This window comes from Physeter macrocephalus, chromosome 9, assembly GCF_002837175.3.
Source record: "Physeter macrocephalus isolate SW-GA chromosome 9, ASM283717v5, whole genome shotgun sequence".
Classification (NCBI taxonomy): Eukaryota; Metazoa; Chordata; class Mammalia; order Artiodactyla; family Physeteridae; genus Physeter; species Physeter macrocephalus.
Genome location: NC_041222.1, coordinates 11894037 through 11915120, shown reverse-complemented (window position 1 = coordinate 11915120; position 21084 = coordinate 11894037). Strand labels below are relative to the sequence as shown.

General features: G+C 43.7%; 2 protein-coding genes and 1 long non-coding RNA gene across 7 annotated transcripts in view; 1 reads left to right on the top strand and 2 right to left on the bottom strand.

Annotated features, from left to right (window-relative positions):
- The window catches only part of RNF183 (ring finger protein 183), a 27498-nt gene extending 15611 nt beyond the window's left edge, over positions 1 to 11887 (bottom strand). For 2 of the 4 annotated variants that reach the window (XM_055087011.1, XM_028493612.2), the window contains exon 1: positions 5677 to 5964. In XM_055087011.1, the coding sequence (XP_054942986.1) occupies positions 5677 to 5914 (238 nt within the window). In that variant the 5' untranslated portion in view covers positions 5915 to 5964. Of the gene's footprint in view, positions 1 to 1689; positions 2150 to 5676; positions 5965 to 11833 lie in introns of those variants that run through there. The other 2 variants (XM_028493614.2, XM_007109492.4) reach the window with 2 other exon arrangements.
- The window catches only part of LOC114486842 (uncharacterized), a 13634-nt gene continuing 2185 nt past the window's right edge, over positions 9636 to 21084 (top strand). Inside the window, exon 1 of the long non-coding RNA XR_003681135.1 lies at positions 9636 to 9973. This is a non-coding gene — a long non-coding RNA (uncharacterized lncRNA). The remainder of the gene's footprint in view (positions 9974 to 21084) is intronic.
- Positions 17250 to 21084, bottom strand: part of WDR31 (WD repeat domain 31) — a 10119-nt gene continuing 6284 nt past the window's right edge. For both annotated transcript variants that reach the window (XM_028493610.2, XM_028493611.2), the window contains 3 exons: positions 20636 to 20777; positions 18905 to 19067; positions 17250 to 17410 (listed from right to left, as the gene is read on the bottom strand). In XM_028493610.2, the coding sequence (XP_028349411.1) occupies positions 17250 to 17410; positions 18905 to 19067; positions 20636 to 20777 (466 nt within the window). The remainder of the gene's footprint in view (positions 17411 to 18904; positions 19068 to 20635; positions 20778 to 21084) is intronic.

Genomic DNA, 21084 nt, shown 5'->3' with positions numbered 1-21084 from the left:
AGCAGTGGACAGCATAGATTCTAGAACCAGGTTGTCAAGGCTATTGACCCCCAACACACTGCTTGTTAGGGCTGTGATTCCAAGTGAACTGTTTAACCTCTCTGTTCTTCAGTTTCTTCTGAAGAGCAAGCTAAAAGTGGTGCCTCAGAGGGTAAAGCTCTTAGACAGAGCCTGGCACCCAGTAAAGACTATATATGAGGTGGTTGCATTATCCCTGCAAATGGATTTGAGAGAGAGGAAGGCTCAAGGCTGACTTTGAGGCCATGAAATTTTCTGCATTGAGCTTTGAGGAGCCCCTGAATTCCAGAGTGTGTCAGAAGCAGACCTTTAGTATTTATCAAAGGCCTTAAAATATACATAACCTTGATTCAGCAGTTCCCCCACTGGGAATTTATCCTGTGGAAATAATCCAGGACCTGTGCCAAGATTTGGGTAGAAAGCACAGCTCTAACGGTTAAAAATTGAAAACTGCCTAATTATCCAATAGTAGGACACTTATTAAATAAATTCTGCTCCATCCACACAAAGAGACATTCTGCAGCCTTTAAATGATGTGATAAAACATCTATTGATATAGAAATACGTTCATGACATGTCATTAAGTGAAAAGAACCAGTAATAAAACCATATTACAGTACGATCTAATTTTTCAATATATGTGTGCAATGGAAAAAAATGTGTGGAAAAACAAACACTGAAATGTCAACAGTGCTTATCTCTGGGGGTAAGATTATAGGTTTGTTAGTTTGTTTGTTTTTCATTCTCTTGCCTGAAAATTCTAACTTTATTGCACTAAGCTTGTATTACTACCCTTAAAGATCTTCCCCTCCCCACAAAGCAGACTTCCATTTTCTGAAGTTCCACGGCCGAAGCTGTAAGATGTTCAAGAGGAGGGATGATCCCTGTTGAATGAGCACTTGGGCCCTGATCTGCCATGGTCACCTCAGGCCTTGTCTGTGGTTTCAGAGTCTGTCTCCAGGAGCGACTCTGGCCACTTATCCACCAACGACTCACTCTCAAGCCAGGACGTCCCAATACCACCCCAAAGACATCTCCTCAGTCTGTGACCAGGTCAGTCAGCCAAATATCCATTGTCTGTAGCATCACCCCAATACTTTCAACCTCCAGAGGAGAGAGGTGAAGAACTAGCATTTTTATAGGACTTCCCAGTTTACAAAGGGCCTCAGTCTTGGCCGGGGTCTAAGTGTGGTAACTCACATCTTGATGGTATAATTTGCCTTTTACAATTTTTTTTTCCATTTGATTCTGTAAAACCACCCTCTGAAGGAAGCAGGATCAGGAGTCGACAGTGTGCAGCTATGGAACCAGACTTCTTTGCTGTGAGGTCTTAGACAAATGGCTTAACCTCTCTGAGCTTTGTTTTCCTCTGTAATATAGGCTAATGATCTCACCTTATGAGCTTGCTGTGAGGAGGGGATAATGGCTGTTATGTGCCCAGCAAAGCACAGCAGAATGCTCAATACATAGGTAGCATGCTATTTTTACACTCATTTTATAGATGGGAACATCAAGGCTCAGAATGGTGAAGTGACTTGCCCAAGGCTTCACAGCTAAAGAATGGCTGAGCTTGAAAGATGATCCCAGGAGCCCTGCCTCCCAGGACAGCGTTGCATCTCAGGATGCAGGGCCCTGTGACCCGTCCCTCCACGACCCTCCCTGGTTCCTTACCTGCTCCCTCAGCGCCTCCTCCACCTCCTCCTGCTCCTTTGCCTAGCACGGCCCTGCAGCATGTGCTCTGGGCTCTGACTTCTCCCGGCCTGGTTTCCAGGCAGTTGTGGGCGTGCCTCATTTGCATGGTCTTCGGGAAGCTCTTGGCCAGATCTCCATCTAGGATTTTCTCTCCTTCCCTCTGCTGCCTTTGGACTGTCTGAGCCTACCAGGGACAGCCTGGAAGCTTTGGTTTCATCTTCCTCCTGTGAGTCACTCTTGCTTTCTCTCTAAGGGGGTCGAAGTCCACTCATCTTTGCAGGCCTCTGTTCTGCACCCGGTTGGTCTCCTGCATCACCTCTGACTGCACCGCCTTGGCTCACACACAGCCTTATGGGCAGTTGACAGGCAGGCAGGTTGTCTCTGATGCCACTTCTGCCCCTCGGCGCAGATCGATCCTTTCCTACTCTGCGCCCTGCAACTAAAATACAAAGGGCACTTGCAAAATATTGAGAAAATTATTTAATCCAAAAGGAAAACCATTAGGGGAGAGTCACTGAAGCCTAAGCCTGAAGAGCCTGGGTTCTCAATCAAGTCAGATTTCTGGGTCAGAGTCAAGTCCTCGCTCAGAATCCAGACTCTACTGACTAGTGATGGAGACTTGGGCAAATTAATTTCTCTAAATATTATTTTTCTCAGCTGAAAATGGGCATAATAATTTTACCTATTTGATCCACAGGTTAAATGAGATAATGCATGCAGAGATCATAACACAGTGCCTGGTACATAGTAACATGCAGTAAATGTTAACTATTATTAAGAGTTGATCAGGCAAATCACAGAAAAAGAAATACAAGTGGAATATGTATGTAATTGTTCAACCTCATTTATAATTAGAGAAATTCAGATTTAAAATAAGATACTGCTATCTTTCCTATCAGACTGACAAACATTAACATAATATTAGCTAAAACCCACTACTATTATTAAAAGTAATAATAGCAGTTTATGTGCTTTATTAAATGCTTCTGATCTGGGACAATGAATCCTCCCAACGCTCCCACAAGGCGCAGTATGGATCACATAAAATAAATGACTTGTCCTTACTCTTCCACAGATAAGGAATCAGAAGCTCAAAGCAAGTAAGGGGTTTTTTGCCCAAGAGCTCATGAGAAGCAAGTTAAAGAGCTGGGACTGCAAGTATGACTCTGAAATCTGTGCCGTTGCCTCACTGTCTCCCAAAAGTGTGTTCATACGATCTATCTTTTGTTCCCTCTCCTATTCTCTGTACATATGATCCTCTTTTTTATTCCTTTACTGACCATTTAAATTGGGGTTTGGACAATGAGATATCATCTCACACCGGTCAGATTGGCCATCATCAAAAACTCTAGAAATAATAAATGCTGGAGAGGGTGTGGAGAAAAGGGAACCCTCTTGCACTGCTGGTGGGAATGTAAATTGATACAGCCACTATGGAGAACAGTATGGAGTTTCCTTAAAAAGCTACAAATAGAACTACCATACGACCCCACAATCCCACTACTGGGCATATACCCTGAGAAAACCATAATTCAAAAAGAGTCATGTACCAAAATGTTCATTGCAGCTCTATTTACAATAGCCAGGACATGGAAGCAACCTAAGTGTACATCAACAGATGAATGGATAAAGAAGATGTGGCACATATATACAATGGAATATTACTCAGCCATAAAAAGAAATGAAACTGAGTTATTTGTAATGAGGTGGATAGACCTGGAGTCTGTCATACAGAGTGAAGTAAGTCAGAAGGAGAAAAACAAATACCGTATGCTAACACATATATATGTAATCTAAGAAAAAAAATGTCATGAAGAGATTAGTGGTAGGATGGGAATAAAACACAGACCTACTAGAGCATGGACTTGAGGACGTGGGGAGGGGGAAGGGTAAGCTGTGATGAAGTGAGAGAGTGGCAGGGACATATATGCACTACCAAATGTAAATTAGATAGCTAGTGGGAAGCTGCCGCATAGCACAGGGAGATCACCTCTGTGCTTTGTGACCATGAGAGGGGTGGGGGTGGGAGGGAGGGAGACACAAGAGGGAAGAGATATGGGAACATATGTATATGTATAACTGATTCACTTTGTTGTAAAGGAGAAACTAACACACTATTGTAAAACAGTTATACTCCAATAAAGATGTTAAAAAAATTTAAATAAATAAATAAATAAATAAATTGGGGTTTGGAGAATAAACAGAAATAAATGTATTTTATGATGTAATCAAATGCCCTAGTCCCCTTACTTTGTATTTTAAACTTTTTATTTTAGAAGAGGTAATACATTTGCATGTTCAGCACGAGAGGTTTCATTTTGCAATGAAAATGTTGTTCTCCCAGCTACCTAATTTCCCTACAAATTAAGGAATTATACTATCAGTTTCTTGTGTATCTTTCCAAAGATGCTTTATGAATACACAAGCAAAACTCCTGTGTCAAAATGTCTATGTATTCCTATTCCTCCTTTTTACACAAATGTGCATTTGGTATACATGGTTCTACACCTTGCTTTTTTCACTTAACGATGTATCTGAGATATCATTCTGTATTAGTGCATAAAGAGCTTTTTCAGTTTTTTAATGGTTGTATCATATTTCATTGAATGGCTGTACCACAAATTACTTAACCATTCCCTTGTTGATCTAATCCCTTCATTTGTTGTTGTTTGTGTTTTTTTTGGCCGCGCCTCAAGGCATGCAGGATCTTAGTTCCCTGACCTGGGATTGAGCCTGGGCCCCCTGCAGTGGAAGCACTGAGTCCTAACTAGTGGACAACCAGGAAGTTCCCCCATCCCTTCATTTTAAATATATAAATATTGGCTGGAAAAATAAATGCCAAAATGATTGCCAGGATTTAGATTAGCCTTGAATTGTCTGAAAAATAGCTGTGTTCTTTGGGAAGTTGTAGATCCCTAACAAAGACCTCTAAGCATTTTTCCTCTTTCTGAGCAGGAGACAGAGGGATGCCTCAAGGCTTGACCTGGTGGCCTGGAATTCCCTCGCAGCCCTAGAACGCCCTGCTTTCCAGTATCACTTCTGGTTCACTAAGGTTAGTGAGAATTCAGGACACTGATTCAGCCCAAAGGATCTGGTTCGTATTTGAGAGTTTGGAAGCCATGCTTTCTGGTTTGGCAACTCATGTGAACCATGAAGTTTATATACACTTTTACATAATAATATAATTCCCTGGAAGTATCCAAAAGGTATGTGTGATATTGTGATTTATAATAAGAAATATATGTATATTTGGCCTTCATTCTATTCCTGGCCTGGGATTGAACCCACGCTCCCTGTGGTGGAAGCATGAAGTCTTAACCACTAGACCGCTAGGGAAGTCCCTTGTTTAAAATGCTATTGCAGAAGAATTTTTATTGATCTGTGAAAATGGTCACAATATACTATAAATGGAGGGGGGCAAAGCAGTTACAAAATGTTATATGTATGATCCAGATTTTTTAAAACAAAATTTATATATAAAGCCTGAAAGGCCATGAGACAAAATGTCCCAATGGTTATCTCTGCGTGCTAAGTTTACTGGTATTGCCATTTTCTTGTTAACTATATTTTCTAAACTTTTATTAATAAATATGTATTACTTTTGCAATAGGAAAATTCACTTGGAAAACAAGGAAGTCTGAGTTTTCTGCAACCCGGGAATCCAGAACTTAAAAAGAAGCAAGGAGGGTGTGTAAGAAATCAGTCAGGGCATTGCAAGCGTTGACATAAAATTAAATAACCCATGGCCCTTTCCCGGGTCACTGCTTGTCTAGTGAGCAAATGCATTATCATTAATATCTCTGGGTGGTCAGGGCTGGGGAGTACTTTGCAAACAGTGGAAAATTTTCCGGGGAGATACCCAGGAGAGATAGTGAGCCATCTCAGGAATTTGAGAGTTGAACTAATTTAGTTCATGCTTCGGAGGTGAGGTCAGTCAGCTGGAAAAGCACCTTGTCTAAGCAGTACCTTGGAACCGGATGAGTGAAGAGTCATGAGACTTGGTGAGGCCCAGCCAAGGTCGGGAATGGAGGCGGAGGGTAGCACGAACCATGCGAGGAGGAAAAGGCAGCAGAAGGCAGTAAATGGGCAGTGGAGGATGGAGAAAAGGCGGTGACGAGGCAGGTTTTGGTCCGGTGATCAGTGTTGAGTGAGCTCCCACCCCCCGCCAAGGGCAGGGGGCAACTTTCCCTGTGGGGCACCACATTGTTATCACTTGGAGCCAGGAGGCCAGAACAGTCCCAGCAGCAGAGGTATCACCTGGAGATTGATAGGAATGCAGAAGCTCAGGCCCATTCCAGACCTACTGAATCAGAATTTGCATTTTCACAAGATCCCCAGGGGGATTCAGAGAAACCATAATTCAAAAAGACACATGCACCCCAATGTTCATTGCAGCTCTATTTACAATAGCCAGGACATGGAAGCAACCTAACTGTCCATCAACAGATGAATGGATAAAGAAGATGTGGCACATATATACAATGGAATATTACTCAGCCATAAAAAGAAATGAAACTGAGTTATTTGTAATGAGGTGGATAGATCTGGAGTCTGTCATACACAGTGAAGTAAGTCAGAAGGAGGAAAACAAATACCGTATGCTAACACATATATATGTAATCTAAGAAAAAAAATGTCATGAAGAGATTAGTGGTAGGATGGGAATAAAACACAGACCTACTAGAGCATGGACTTGAGGACGTGGGGAGGGGGAAGGGTAAGCTGTGACGAAGTGAGAGAGTGGCAGGGACATATATGCACTACCAAATGTAAATTAGATAGCTAGTGGGAAGCTGCCGCATAGCACAGGGAGATCACCTCTGTGCTTTGTGACCATGAGAGGGGTGGGATAGGGAGGGTGGGAGACGCAAGAGGGAAGAGATATGGGAACATATGTATATGTATAACTGATTCACTTTGTTGTAAAGGAGAAACTAACACACTATTGTAAAACAGTTATACTCCAATAAAGATGTTAAAAAAATTTAAATAAATAAATAAATAAATAAATTGGGGTTTGGAGAATAAACAGAAATAAATGTATTTTATGATGTAATCAAATGCCCTAGTCCCCTTACTTTGTATTTTAAACTTTTTATTTTAGAAGAGGTAATACATTTGCATGTTCAGCACGAGAGGTTTCATTTTGCAATGAAAATGTTGTTCTCCCAGCTACCTAATTTCCCTACAAATTAAGGAATTATACTATCAGTTTCTTGTGTATCTTTCCAAAGATGCTTTATGAATACACAAGCAAAACTCCTGTGTCAAAATGTCTATGTATTCCTATTCCTCCTTTTTACACAAATGTGCATTTGGTATACATGGTTCTACACCTTGCTTTTTTCACTTAACGATGTATCTATCATTCTGTATTAGTGCATAAAGAGCTTTTTCAGTTTTTTAATGGTTGTATCATATTTCATTGAATGGCTGTACCACAAATTACTTAACCATTCCCTTGTTGATCTAATCCCTTCATTTGTTGTTGTTTGTGTTTTTTTTGGCCGCGCCTCAAGGCATGCAGGATCTTAGTTCCCTGACCTGGGATTGAGCCTGGGCCCCCTGCAGTGGAAGCACTGAGTCCTAACTAGTGGACAACCAGGAAGTTCCCCCATCCCTTCATTTTAAATATATAAATATTGGCTGGAAAAATAAATGCCAAAATGATTGCCAGGATTTAGATTAGCCTTGAATTGTCTGAAAAATAGCTGTGTTCTTTGGGAAGTTGTAGATCCCTAACAAAGACCTCTAAGCATTTTTCCTCTTTCTGAGCAGGAGACAGAGGGATGCCTCAAGGCTTGACCTGGTGGCCTGGAATTCCCTCGCAGCCCTAGAACGCCCTGCTTTCCAGTATCACTTCTGGTTCACTAAGGTTAGTGAGAATTCAGGACACTGATTCAGCCCAAAGGATCTGGTTCGTATTTGAGAGTTTGGAAGCCATGCTTTCTGGTTTGGCAACTCATGTGAACCATGAAGTTTATATACACTTTTACATAATAATATAATTCCCTGGAAGTATCCAAAAGGTATGTGTGATATTGTGATTTATAATAAGAAATATATGTATATTTGGCCTTCATTCTATTCCTGGCCTGGGATTGAACCCACGCTCCCTGTGGTGGAAGCATGAAGTCTTAACCACTAGACCGCTAGGGAAGTCCCTTGTTTAAAATGCTATTGCAGAAGAATTTTTATTGATCTGTGAAAATGGTCACAATATACTATAAATGGAGGGGGGCAAAGCAGTTACAAAATGTTATATGTATGATCCAGATTTTTTAAAACAAAATTTATATATAAAGCCTGAAAGGCCATGAGACAAAATGTCCCAATGGTTATCTCTGCGTGCTAAGTTTACTGGTATTGCCATTTTCTTGTTAACTATATTTTCTAAACTTTTATTAATAAATATGTATTACTTTTGCAATAGGAAAATTCACTTGGAAAACAAGGAAGTCTGAGTTTTCTGCAACCCGGGAATCCAGAACTTAAAAAGAAGCAAGGAGGGTGTGTAAGAAATCAGTCAGGGCATTGCAAGCGTTGACATAAAATTAAATAACCCATGGCCCTTTCCCGGGTCACTGCTTGTCTAGTGAGCAAATGCATTATCATTAATATCTCTGGGTGGTCAGGGCTGGGGAGTACTTTGCAAACAGTGGAAAATTTTCCGGGGAGATACCCAGGAGAGATAGTGAGCCATCTCAGGAATTTGAGAGTTGAACTAATTTAGTTCATGCTTCGGAGGTGAGGTCAGTCAGCTGGAAAAGCACCTTGTCTAAGCAGTACCTTGGAACCGGATGAGTGAAGAGTCATGAGACTTGGTGAGGCCCAGCCAAGGTCGGGAATGGAGGCGGAGGGTAGCACGAACCATGCGAGGAGGAAAAGGCAGCAGAAGGCAGTAAATGGGCAGTGGAGGATGGAGAAAAGGCGGTGACGAGGCAGGTTTTGGTCCGGTGATCAGTGTTGAGTGAGCTCCCACCCCCCGCCAAGGGCAGGGGGCAACTTTCCCTGTGGGGCACCACATTGTTATCACTTGGAGCCAGGAGGCCAGAACAGTCCCAGCAGCAGAGGTATCACCTGGAGATTGATAGGAATGCAGAAGCTCAGGCCCATTCCAGACCTACTGAATCAGAATTTGCATTTTCACAAGATCCCCAGGGGGATTCAGAGACACACTGAAGTATGAGGACTAATTTAGGAAAAAATATCCCCAGCATATGCTCCTTGACTCATCCTGGGTACATGTGTCTTCAGGTTCTTAAAGACTTCTCAAGGATCTGACACCAGGAAGATGTCCCAGACAGGGCTGGGTGAATCTCAGCCTGGGAATGGACACCGTCCCTCCCTCCCCATTTCCTGTGTGCAGCATCTGAGCTTGTTTTACACGTCACAATCCTCATGCAAAGCCGTTGGGGCCAGATGTGTTTCAGAATTCAGAATTTTTCGTATTTTAGGAAGATAATATGATGCATTTACCATATACTAGTGAGACCTGAGGCAGCACCTGGTAATCAAATGCATTAATATTCTGCAATTTATTTTATTGTATTAATATTCTGCAGTTTATTATAAAGATTGATACCCAAAAGAATAAGCACCATCAGGTCAATTTTGGCACCAAATTTAATGAAAAAAACCTTTGTCTCCAGAACGTGGGGATTTTAAGCATTGTGGATAAGGATTATGAACTGTTTTATTATTTTATTTTATTTTAAAAATGTGTCAATTGAATAAATTTAGAAACACTGATATAAGACTACTTCCCAGCCCTCGTTTACCTCAGACTTAGCAGGAACTACAGGATCTAGATATTCTTTCAAATATAAAGTAGTTCACATAATTCCTTTCATCAAGCAGGTCACATCTGGCATTGTTGTTCCCAGATCAATTCAAGGGATTCTGTGAGGAGTGATTGGATTTTGATGAAATTAAGAATTTATCCCAGCTAACATCAATGCGAAATGTCAGAGCTGAGGCTGGACCCCAGGGCCTGCGCTTTCCTCCTCTCCCTTCATCTGCCTTCCCCTCCCCTCTCTGTCCCCAGGCGGAGGGTTCCCGGCTGAGGACACAGGACAGCAGGCCTCCGGCCCATGCCACCTGGTGTGTTTAGAAACACAGAACTGCAATTGGACGGTTCTTCCTCCAGCTGGGCTGCGAATGAAGCATCTTGTCTTCCAGTCCCCCAGACTTGCCGCCACATCAGGGTGGCAGTAATTGCCCCCTGAAGGTCATTGGAGTGAGTTGGGCCAGGCACAGCCAGGTAAGTCCTGACACTTAACTCTGAAGCCTTTCTCCACATGACCCCTGCCAGGAAGACAGTGGCAAAAAGTTTCAAGAGGCCGTTTGTACAAGGAAGGGCCAGGGCAGTTTCCAGGAAGGTCTCAAAGGCCTTCTGCAAATGCCCGGAGAGAAGGCTCCTGGGCCAAAGTCCATCTCTGCTCTTGGAATGTTCAGCTTGCAGTGCCGACTGAGGGATCCTTTCACGGGGCTTTTAGTCGAAATCAGGAAGCCGGGCCCCTCCCTCCTCACTGGGTTCCCGGGGCCTCATGGTTTGCTCTCTTCTCACTCTTTCTCATTTGTGTTCGTCTCTACATCTGTCTAGTTTCCCTTCTCTCATGGGAGTTTATTCTTTAACTTTTATTGTAGTACATGTCCAATATGGAAAAATTAGGCAACTCAGATGAATATAGCACTGACACTTAGGAACAATGCTAGGCACTATTCGAGGGGCTCTACCTGAATCGTATGACATCCCTGATGACAACTCTGTGAGTAGGTGCTACCATCATACCATCTCCATTTCACAGATGACGGCACTGACACACAGATTAAGCTCTTGCCCAAGGTCGTGAGGCTAAGAAGCGGCAGACTGGGATTTGAACCAGGCATGGTGGTGCTGGAGTCCACGCCCTAAACCCAGGCCACACTGCCACCAATAAGGAGAAAATAAACTCACCCAAAATCCTACATGCAGAGATGACCACCGAAAAAATAAAGCTCAGGATCCAAACAATGTGAAGGGTCTAACATAAAGCCCTCTCCACAATAAATAAGACTGTAAAAATAACATCTTCTGGATGAGAGGCAACTCAAAGTGGCTTTTGTAATTGTATTATTGTATTCTAATTCTCACATGGTTCAAACAAATGGGTCGTAGAATCTTCAGTATGAAACTTGAATTATGGTTTCACAATAAGAACTTTTCTACGGATGGTAATTAGAAACAAAGAAAAATTCTTTCTGGACAAAGGTATGTTTATCATAGCCTTTCGGTGTATAGCCTTTCAGTCTCTTTATAAGTGTTTTAAATGCAAAATTTTTTCATACATTATTATAAAATATGTCATACTCTATGTACTGTTTTGTAGCCTTTCCACTTATCTTTCCACATCATAAAATAGTCTTCTACAACCTTTTCTTCAAAATGAAAATAGTCTTGTTTTTGATCATAAAGTGACAAAGGAAATAACAAATTTATGTATTTGCTTGTCGTATATGCATGAAATGTCTCTGAAAGAGTACAGTAGATGCTGGTAACACTGGTTACCTCTGGAGGGAGCCAGATGGAAGGCAGACGTGGATGAGAGGGAGACTTTAATGTATAAACTCTCGCATTCTTGATTGTGACTATGTGAATGCGTTATCTATTTCAAAAATAATTACGTTTTTAAAATGAAACTGATTCATCCTCATTACAAAAAAAAAGGCATAAAGTAGAAGATAAATTCATCTTTAAACTCAATACCCAGAGATAACACTGTTAACATTTTTGCTCTATTTCTTCCAGACCTTCATCTATCAATGTATAGACATATGTGCAGATATATTTTTACCAAAATGGGATGAGGCTGTATGGGGCTGTTTTGTCACCTGTGTTTTTCACTTAGGGTGAATCACGGACAACATTTCACGCAGCCCCATTTTAAATGTGTACAAGGTTGTTAGTCATGTGAAGGTGGCTGGTTCCCAAAAGACTATTTCTGGATGGACTGCGAGTTCAGCACCTGGACATGCAGTGCTAGTTGACACCAGTGTTATTTTATTGGAAGACTCAGATGAAATTATGATTGTGAAAGTAGTCTGTATAGAGCATATAAGGTTTTACTGTTAAAATTCTCACCTGTTAACTGGAGGTGTCAGGAAGAAAGGTAGAATCAAAACCAGCTGGTCCAGCTTCTTTCTAATGTTGGCCCGGGGAGCTGACACTTCCCTCATACCGTCTTCAACATTTACACACGCATCTTTAAAACTGAGGTTTGCAAAGTTTAAGAGCACAGAGTGTTAGCCAAGGGTATGGAACAACGGAAACTCTGCTGAAGGTCCTCCACAGCTGGTGGGAATGTGAACTGTGACAAACTTTTTGGAAAAGAGGTGGTATCCACTAAAGCTGATCATGCATTCTACCCTGTGGCCCAGAATGGCCTCCCCTGGTTATATAGTGAATACAATGCCTGCATATTTCACCAGGTGACATACTAATGGAATGTGCATAGCAGCACTGATTTTAAGAGCCCCAAACTAGAAACACCCATATGCCCATCAGTAGTTAAGTGGATAAATTATATTGTCACACAATAGAATACTATCAAACAATGTCAATCTATCTCACAAACATGTTGAGCCCAAGAAGCCTGACGAAAATTAAACACACATATTGTTTCACCTAACTCTACTGCTGGATAACTGTCCCAAAACTTAGTCTTAAAACAATTTATTGTTTTTCATGATTCTGTGGGCTAGCTGCCCAGTTTCTCTTCTGATTTCATCTATGGCTGCATTCAGCTGCAGGTTTGGCAGGGCTGGAAGGTCCAAGGTGACCTTGTTCACATGTGTGGTGGTACGGGGTTCTTCTGCACAGGGCCTAGGTCACTCCCTGACATGGAAGCCTCAGAGTAGCATTCTAAGAGGGTGAAAGTGAAGCGGCAAGCTCTCTCTAAGGCTGAGCCTCAGACTTGCATAGCATTCGGTCTTCTGCATTCTGTTGGTCAAACCAAGTCAAAGGCCGTCACAGATTCAAGGGCTGGGAAAATAGATCCCATCTATTAATGGGAAGTTACTTTGCAAAGGGTCACACATACAGGGATGGGAGAAGCTTGTGGCCATATCTTCCATCTACTACAATATGATTCTACTTATATAAAGTAGAAAAGCAGACAAAAGCAATTTATGCTGTTACAAATACCTTGGTGGATAGTTCTAAAGGGGAGTATGAGGGAGGCCATCTGCGTTCCTGGATGTATTATGCTTCTTCATCTAGTTACTAGAGTGTGTTCAGTTTAAGAAAATTCAGCCAGCTATAAACTTAAGACATTTGAAACTCTGTGATGATGGCTAAACTTGAAAAGTTTATATGTGTGTGTGTGTGTGTGTGTGTGTGTGTGTGTGTGAGCTCTTGGAGGTTATTTGGGGCCCCAGGTTCCTTCTTTCTTGTGGTTGCATCACCTTGTCCTTATCTGAATAGCTGAAGCTGTTGCTGGCAGTCTGCATCCCACCTAGTGGGAAGGGACTCAGAGGGGAAATCCTGGACAAACATACTCCTTTTGAGCTAATAGGGTGGAAGTTACATCACTTCCACTCACACTCCACTGAAACCAACTTATTCTTACGGCTGTGCCTAGCTGGGAATGCTGTCTTAGCTGGATTGCCTGTGCCAATAACTGCCCATTTCAGGAACAACTAACAGTCTGCTGTGTTTTAATGATGAAGCTGTTCTTTGATAATTATGCTTTAAAAAGGCCATTCAGAAAAAGCTAAGTTCCTTTATCTCAGTGTTAAAAGATTTAAAAAAACAAGTGGGGGCTTCCCTGGTGGTTCAGTGGTTAAGAATCCGCCTTCCAATGCAGGGGACGTGGGTTCGATCCCTGGTTGGGGAGCTAAGATCCCACATGCCGCGGGGCAACTAAGCCCCCTGCGCCTCAACTACTGAGCCTGCGTGCTCTAGAGCCCATGCGCCACAACTAGAGAGCCCGAGCGCCGTGACTAGAGAGACGCCTGTGCCACAACAAAGAGCCCGCGCCCTGAAACGAAAGATCCCGCGTGCTACAACTAAGACACGGTGCAGCCAAATAAATAAATAAATATTTAAAAAACAAGTGACCTGAGTTCTATACTTGCCATTCCTGTGTCAAATGAAGGCTGTTACAGACTGAAAACAACACGTCTCTCAATACCAGTGCTGAAAACACACATCTGGAGGTACATTTCTGCTGCTACAGCTAAAAGATCGGACATTATTTCTGTTTCAGTGACTCTAAACTCAGAACTCCTGGGGAACCTTCTTTAATAATCACTGTTCAGGAAGATAGTGATAATGGGGACTTGTCTGATACTTTGGGGATACCAATGATATTCACTGCATCACAGTTCTTGCTGGTAGCTATTTTGAAGAAAATAATCACTCTTTTCCAGGTTATTTTTAACCTCTTAGTAAAAATGAAGGTCCTCTTATAAGATAGTGCAAGCCACCAAAAAATAAGTAAAAAGGGCATTAATAATCACCATGCATTTTTCCTTAAATATATAAATATTTTCAACTTATATAAGTAAATATATAAATTTTTTTAAAAATTTAAAATATAATTGGCCAGATTCCAAGGGCTTATATACTTTCCTAGAAAAAACTTGGACTTCCCTGGTGGTCCAGTGATCAAGACTCCACGCTTCCACTGCAGGGAACGTGGGTTCGATCCCTGGTAGGGGGACTAAGATCCTGCATGCCGCACACCGCGGCCAAAAAAGAAAACAGAAAAAAGAAAGAAAAAAAGGTCACCTGTCTTTGGAAAATTCCTTTATATGATTTTAGAGGAATAGCCTCTAAAATGAAGTATTCAATGCACAAATGAATGCATTTTAGCAGCCTGTATCTTAGGTGCTGAGAGTACCTGATTAGAGCATATAAGACTGAAAAATCCTATAATACCTTTGGATTTATTAATCTATTTTCTACTTAAAATGCACAGATAAGGAATTTTTATATCAAGCATGTGTAGAGTGTAGGGAAACATTTATTTATTTATTTTATTTTTATTTACCTTTGGCTGCGTTGGGTCTTTGTTGCTGCACGTGGGCTTTCTCTAGTTGCAGCGAGCGGGGGCTACTCTTCATTGCAGTGCGCGGGCTTCTCATTGTGGTGGCTTCTCTTGTTGAGGAGCTCGGGCTCTAGGCGCGTGGGCTTCAGTAGTTGTGGCGCATGGGCTTGGTTGCTCCGCGGCATGTGGGATCTTCCCGGACCAGAGCTCGAACCCGTGTCCCCTGCGTTGGCAGGCGGATCCTTAACCACTGTGCCACCAGGGAAGCCCGGGAAACAATTTTATTGGTAATAGAACTGGGCTACTTCATCAGAGCCCTTCTATTTTCTCACATATGTTCCCACTGTTCCCCTTTCCTGGGACCCCTCCCAACCACTCCCTTGGATTTTCTGTCTTCCTTGTAGAAGAAAGGCTCACCTGTAGCACTAATAGTTCAGGATTCCCTAGGACTTTCCCCGAGACACCTGTCTACTGCTCCCAGGCACCTGGCCAGGAGGATCTCCTTGGAGCCAAAAAGTTAATAACTGGTCCAGAAAATACACAATGTCATAGCCTACCAATTTCTAAAATGGACTTTGTGACATCATGCAGAGGCAAAGGGGTGAGGAGGAAAGTCAGGCAGACCCAGGCCCAGTCTCAGTTCTCCTCTTCTTCCCCACGCATGTAACCTTGGGCAAAGGACTGGATGTCCCTGGGCCTCAGCTTCCTCATCTGTGACATGGGAATAACACAACTGCAGTGAGGATACATGTATTCAGCCACCTGTAGGTGCTCAGTGATGCAGCTTCCTCTCCCACCACCCACTTTGTCCTTTCAGAGCTCAAAGATCCATAACTTAGGGAATCACAGGGAAGCTGAACAATGGCTAAAGGTTTAGAAAATACCATCTAAGGAGAACGGGTGAAGGAGTGGTAAATGTGTTGTGTGAGCGTTTAGTCTGGACAGAGCGGGTGGTAAGGAGTTGTGGCTGCCATTTGTAAGCACCCACTAGTTTGCTTGGCATTTAACACAGTCGAGTCCTCGGAACAGCCCTGTAAAAAACGTCTGATTATGAAGCTCCATATTGTAAGTGAGGAAACTGAGGTTTTATAACTTTCCCAAGGTCATCCAGCTAAATGGGGAAATGGAGAGTCCAATTCAGGTCTGACGCTTTGCACGAGCTTAAGATTCTCCTGCCTCGTGACTAGAGGCAGCATGGGGGAGCTGGCCCCAAAGAGGAGCAGGAGGGGACAGGGAAGAGGGCTGTCAGCCACTGGAATCAGGGGCAGGCAGGGGCCAGAGAGGACGAATGCTAAATCTTTCTTTGGGACTCATCAGAAAGGGACTCTCCAGGCCTCAGCTGCCTTAGGTATGGACCTGCCTGACGGCAGGAGTGACTGTTTCCTGGAGGAAAGCAGGCTTGTGAGCACCAGGCTGGGGACTGAGCGCGCCCGGGGGCCACACAGACAGAGCCGAGCATCCTGCCTCTCCTCACCGAGGGGGGCTCAGTGGCTGGCACAGCTGAATCCATCTTTCTGCTTTTTTCTATATGTTCCATTGTTGTCGCGGAGATTCCCTTTGCCTTATTCTGGCCATTCCCCAGAAAGAGTTATATAAAACTAAGTGGAAATGTTAAAATATACAAATGCAATGTTTTTAGCCTTCACCTCTCCGTTTTCTTATCCACGGAACGGGTTTGATAACTCGTCTAACTGTGGGCGAGGTGCTGCCGTGGTCGGCCTCTTCACGCCAGCGCAGGTCTCGCGTTTGTGCAGCCCTAGCAGCGGTCTAGGGATTTGCCACCTCCCCTCTGCGACTACGCCGAGTAGAAGCCAAGGCTTTTGCTTTCTTGCCCTAACTTTGATTCTTCACATTGCTGAGGGGCTGTGATTAGAGCTTAATCTCATGTCTACAATCCATTTCCTCCATGGAGCTGCACTATCCTTTCCCATCTAGATAATTGCGAGGCAACCAAAACAGAGTTTCTCTCTCCACTGCATTTTCTTCTTTCGTGGAGACATGGAAAAGGTCAGTTCAATAGACTCAGACCTGTGTTCTGACTCTCACAGACAGAGGCCTATCACTCTTATACCTACAGGTTATCATTCCAAGCCATAAACTTTTTTTTAGAGAGAGATACACATTCCATAGACAGAATGCGGTCTGTCTCAAAAGGCGAGACAGCCTTGGGAGAAACACATTCCACGGACAGAGTGTGGGCCATCTCAGAAAGTGAGAGGCCCATAAACTTTTTTTTGAAGAGCAGTCCCCAAAGCTCACCAAAAATTGCATTTGGATTTAACTTAGTTTGAGAACCTTATGGTTGAGTCCATATTTCTAATCTCTGCACCTGATTTTGAACCACTAGACTTAAATTGACTTCTAACACTGATATACCTTCCAAGGGAGCCTAAGCAAAGAACACCAGTTCCACATGGCCCTCCCCACAAGAGAACATGGAAAAACACAAAGTCACACTGAGTAAGTAGGGGCCACAGTTTGCTATTGTCCAGTGAAGGTGTCTTGGCCTCAGAATCCTGCCACTTCCTGCAGTTCCAGCCCTCGGCTATGGTCCACCCTGAGTAAGCGAATTCCTCTGCTGAAACTTGCGCACAATAAGGAGACGGTGTCAGCCACAGCCAGGGAAGTCAAAGGTCCTGATCCATCCAGAGACAGGGTGAAAAGGCAGGCTGGGAAGGAAGGGGGAACCAGCACGTTAGGCCAAGAGTGCACATATCATGAAAGGCAGTGTCTTTGTAAGAAACCCCCAGAAATAAAGCACGTGCTATGTGCATCTAACCCAGATGAGAGAGGCACTGTGTGCCTCAGAGGAACGTGCACCAGCGGGGAAGTCAACCCCAAGACGTCAACTCTAGAGAATGGCACGTGGGCCCAACAGGACGTACACCGCCTGGAAGTACGTTGGACAACTGGGGCCTCGCTGCAAGGCCATGTTAAAATGCTACCCTCAGACACCTGCCCAGAGAACAAAGCATGGGTCAGCGCAGAGAAAACAGATAAGGATACTGATCTTCAGCTGCTGGCTCCCTGGGGTCTCGCTCCCTTCAGCACAAAGGATGATGAGGGACCTGAAGGGCAGTCTGAGCCTGCCAGCTGACCCAGTCTCCTCCATCTGCATCTTGAGGCTGCTCTTCTAAGAGCTACACTTGCATGCCTGGCAGGCAGGGCAGCGCTTTCACACCTGGTTCTCCCTGGTCTCAGGTTTTTGATCCCTGAATCTAGAAGAGCTGCTCTCCCCCTCCTCCCACAGCTCCACAGGAGGGTGCAGCCAGGCTGCACTCGCCGTGGAAGTCTGGCTTGTGAGCCACTAGACGTGATCCCGTATCTTTTCTCTGAGGGAGCGACCCTATCCTCCCCTGCTGGGAGCTGAGTTTCTGGGAATGACTGTCGAAGGGATTTGGCTTGAGGTTCTCTCTCAATTAATGTTATTCCTGTGTCTGGCAGAAGCCAGTGTCCAGGACAGCATAGCACGGAGGCAGTGGGGTGCTGGTAAACTGGCTTTTTGGAAGGAAAAAAAACCTACCTTCATTCATAGCATTTGCCAGTTTTCATGGTGTAAATACTCCCACCACGACCATATTAAATATTCCTGAATATTTAACAAACAGCCAGTAGGAGCTGGTTCCGGCACACCACTGCATGGAGGACTCTGGGTAGCTTGTTCCCGAAACATCTTTTTCCCTGGTGCTTTGAAGTGTCACTACCTTGCTGCGATCCCAAACCTTAGCTGCAGAGTCAAGAGAGGGCAGAGTCTTTCTGAGACTATCCTTACCCCACTTCATGCCCTCTGAGCTAAGGCTCTCATTTTAGTCCTTGAAAATGAATTTTTAAATGGCAACTCTTGTTCTCTTTTCCAGACATTTTGAGCATCACAAGTTAAAACCAGATGGGAACTTCAGGTAGAAAGAATAAAAGAATCAAAATACATTTGAGCTCTCAGGAATGAATCTGTACAACATGATACCAGGGGTTACATGGTGACAGCTCCTAGCAGAGACTGGACAGAGATTCTGGCCTCTTGGTGTCATCTCTTAACCACTATGGGACTGGACAGTGGCAGGACATGAGTGGCTTTGTATATGCAGAGCTATGGAAGAAAGAGTTTTAAGGAAGCCTGTAGCACTTCATGTATCTTTGAGAAGCATTAACAGCAGGCTCCTTACCTCCACTCTCTTGGTTCCAGATCTTCACCTTGCAGTCATGCGATGAGGTAGCAATCACAGGCATCAAGGCTAATGCTCTTGGTAGAAAGACACAGCATGCTACGGTCTGGAAGTGCCCCTTGTACTCACAGATTCTGTTCCGCGTCTGCCTTAGGTCCCACAACTGCAAAGTAATGACAGAGGCTGGCTCACACGTACATATTTCCCCAGATTTAGACATGCTTCATTCACTGATATCCTCTCCCCGGCGTCTCATGATGCACCTATTCCCTCCACTTACCTCCTCATAGACACCCTTATCTTCATCCATCCCATCCACACACCCAAGCATCCAGCCATGCGGTGACTATTTCAGCAACAGCTATGCCTCAAACAACCCAGGTTAAGGATGTGCCAGAGGGTTGTTGCCTTCATTATTATCACCATGGTTAGTGAAAGCTCCAAGTCCTGTAGCACGATGGGACAGAATGGGGTGCTTCTATGACAGCTCAAGAGCTGCCTTATAACAGCCTCTTGGCATCTGTGGGTCCTGTGGGGCCCCATAGTTAGGAGCACCTTCTCATAAGTAAATACAGGTGCAGACCTTCCGATTTAATGCCTAGACACTGAATCTTGGTATAAGAAGACTAGATTGTATAACAAGGGAGATGATAGTCCTGCCAGCCCACTCTTGTTGATACAAATCAGACCACACCTGGAGAATAATGCTCACAGACAAGAGCAGATGGAATTGTGCCCAATAAATAATGAAATCACTGGACACCATGTCACCCAAGGAATAATTATAAGAGCTGGAAATGCTTAGCTTGGAGAAGAGATGCTACATCAACAGCCGGGGAGTCAACACCTCAACCTACCATTTACTAGAAGTGTGGTCTTGTATAGAGATTTCAACTTGCCATGCCTCTATTTCTTCATCTGTAAAATGGGAACTATAATAATACCTAACTCACAAGGTTGTTTTAGGATTAAATGAGATAATGCACTATAATGTGCTCAGCCCAGTGCCTTGCACATAGTAAGTGTCCAATAAAATGGGAACTGTAATTGTCCTATTTGGATTATAGATAAGCCTTTTAACTGATATTTTACAATTAGAAATACAAGGTACTGGGAATTCCCTGGCGGTCTAGTGGTTAGGACTCTGTGCTTTCACTGCTGAGGGCACGGATTTGATCCCTGGTCGGGGAACTAAGATCCTGCAAGCTGTGTGGTGCAACCAAAAAAAAAGAAAGAAAGAAAGAGAGAAAGAAATCCAAGGTACTTTGGAGGAGCCTAGGCAACCTATCCCGAAATTAACTGCAAGGAAAGGTATATGGGTTAGGGATGGGGTGGGCCCTCAACCAACACTAGAGCTCCAAACTTCCCGAAGAGCTTGAACTCCTTTACTGTGACCACACGTACAGTGGGAACACACCTGGTTCTTCAAACAGTCCCTCCCCTTTCTAAGTTCTGTTGGGAGTAGGGACATTAATAGGCTGGTTCTGTATTTAACACCTTCCTATCTTGGCTCTCATCACATTCCTCTTTTCTGTGACCAATGCAGAGAGCTCAGGCAATGGTGGTTTCTTGAAAGAAGTGTCTGGAATGCAAAGGATCACTGACAGTATGCACTTGGAATAGGCCTGAGACATTAGTAGAGCCTGCCTGTGTAGCCCAGTACAGGCAGGAAGCCAGAGGAAGTCATTTCTCATCAGCAACCAAACACCTGGACCTTGCACAGTCTCTCACCGTGGCTTCACAGCCTTCCCCTCCAAAGCCGCTGCTGCAGGAGATACACTTGTGTCCATCCTCACTGACCTCGCAGTAGGTCTGGATGTGCTGCTTTGCGGGAAATACATGAGCTACCTGCAGGCCCCGACTGTCCCATAATCTGAAAGAAATTACAGCAGGGAATGGGTTTATAGTAAGTGTGCTGAAAGGCACTTGTAATAGCCTGCTAACGTCAAAGTCTTGGCTCTTTGCTGCTTTGGCCAGTCAGAATGGAACGCCGTGATTTACCTAAAAACAGCAACATGAACCAGATCAATCTCAGAGACTCCAAAGCTGGCAGGAAATAACCAAACTGAATGATATCTGAGTTCTTTCTATTTTGAGATCTAATTAACAGGAATTTAGACCAAGTATCTTTTTTTTTTTTTTTTTTTTTTTTTTTTTTTTTTTTTGCGTTACGCGGGCCT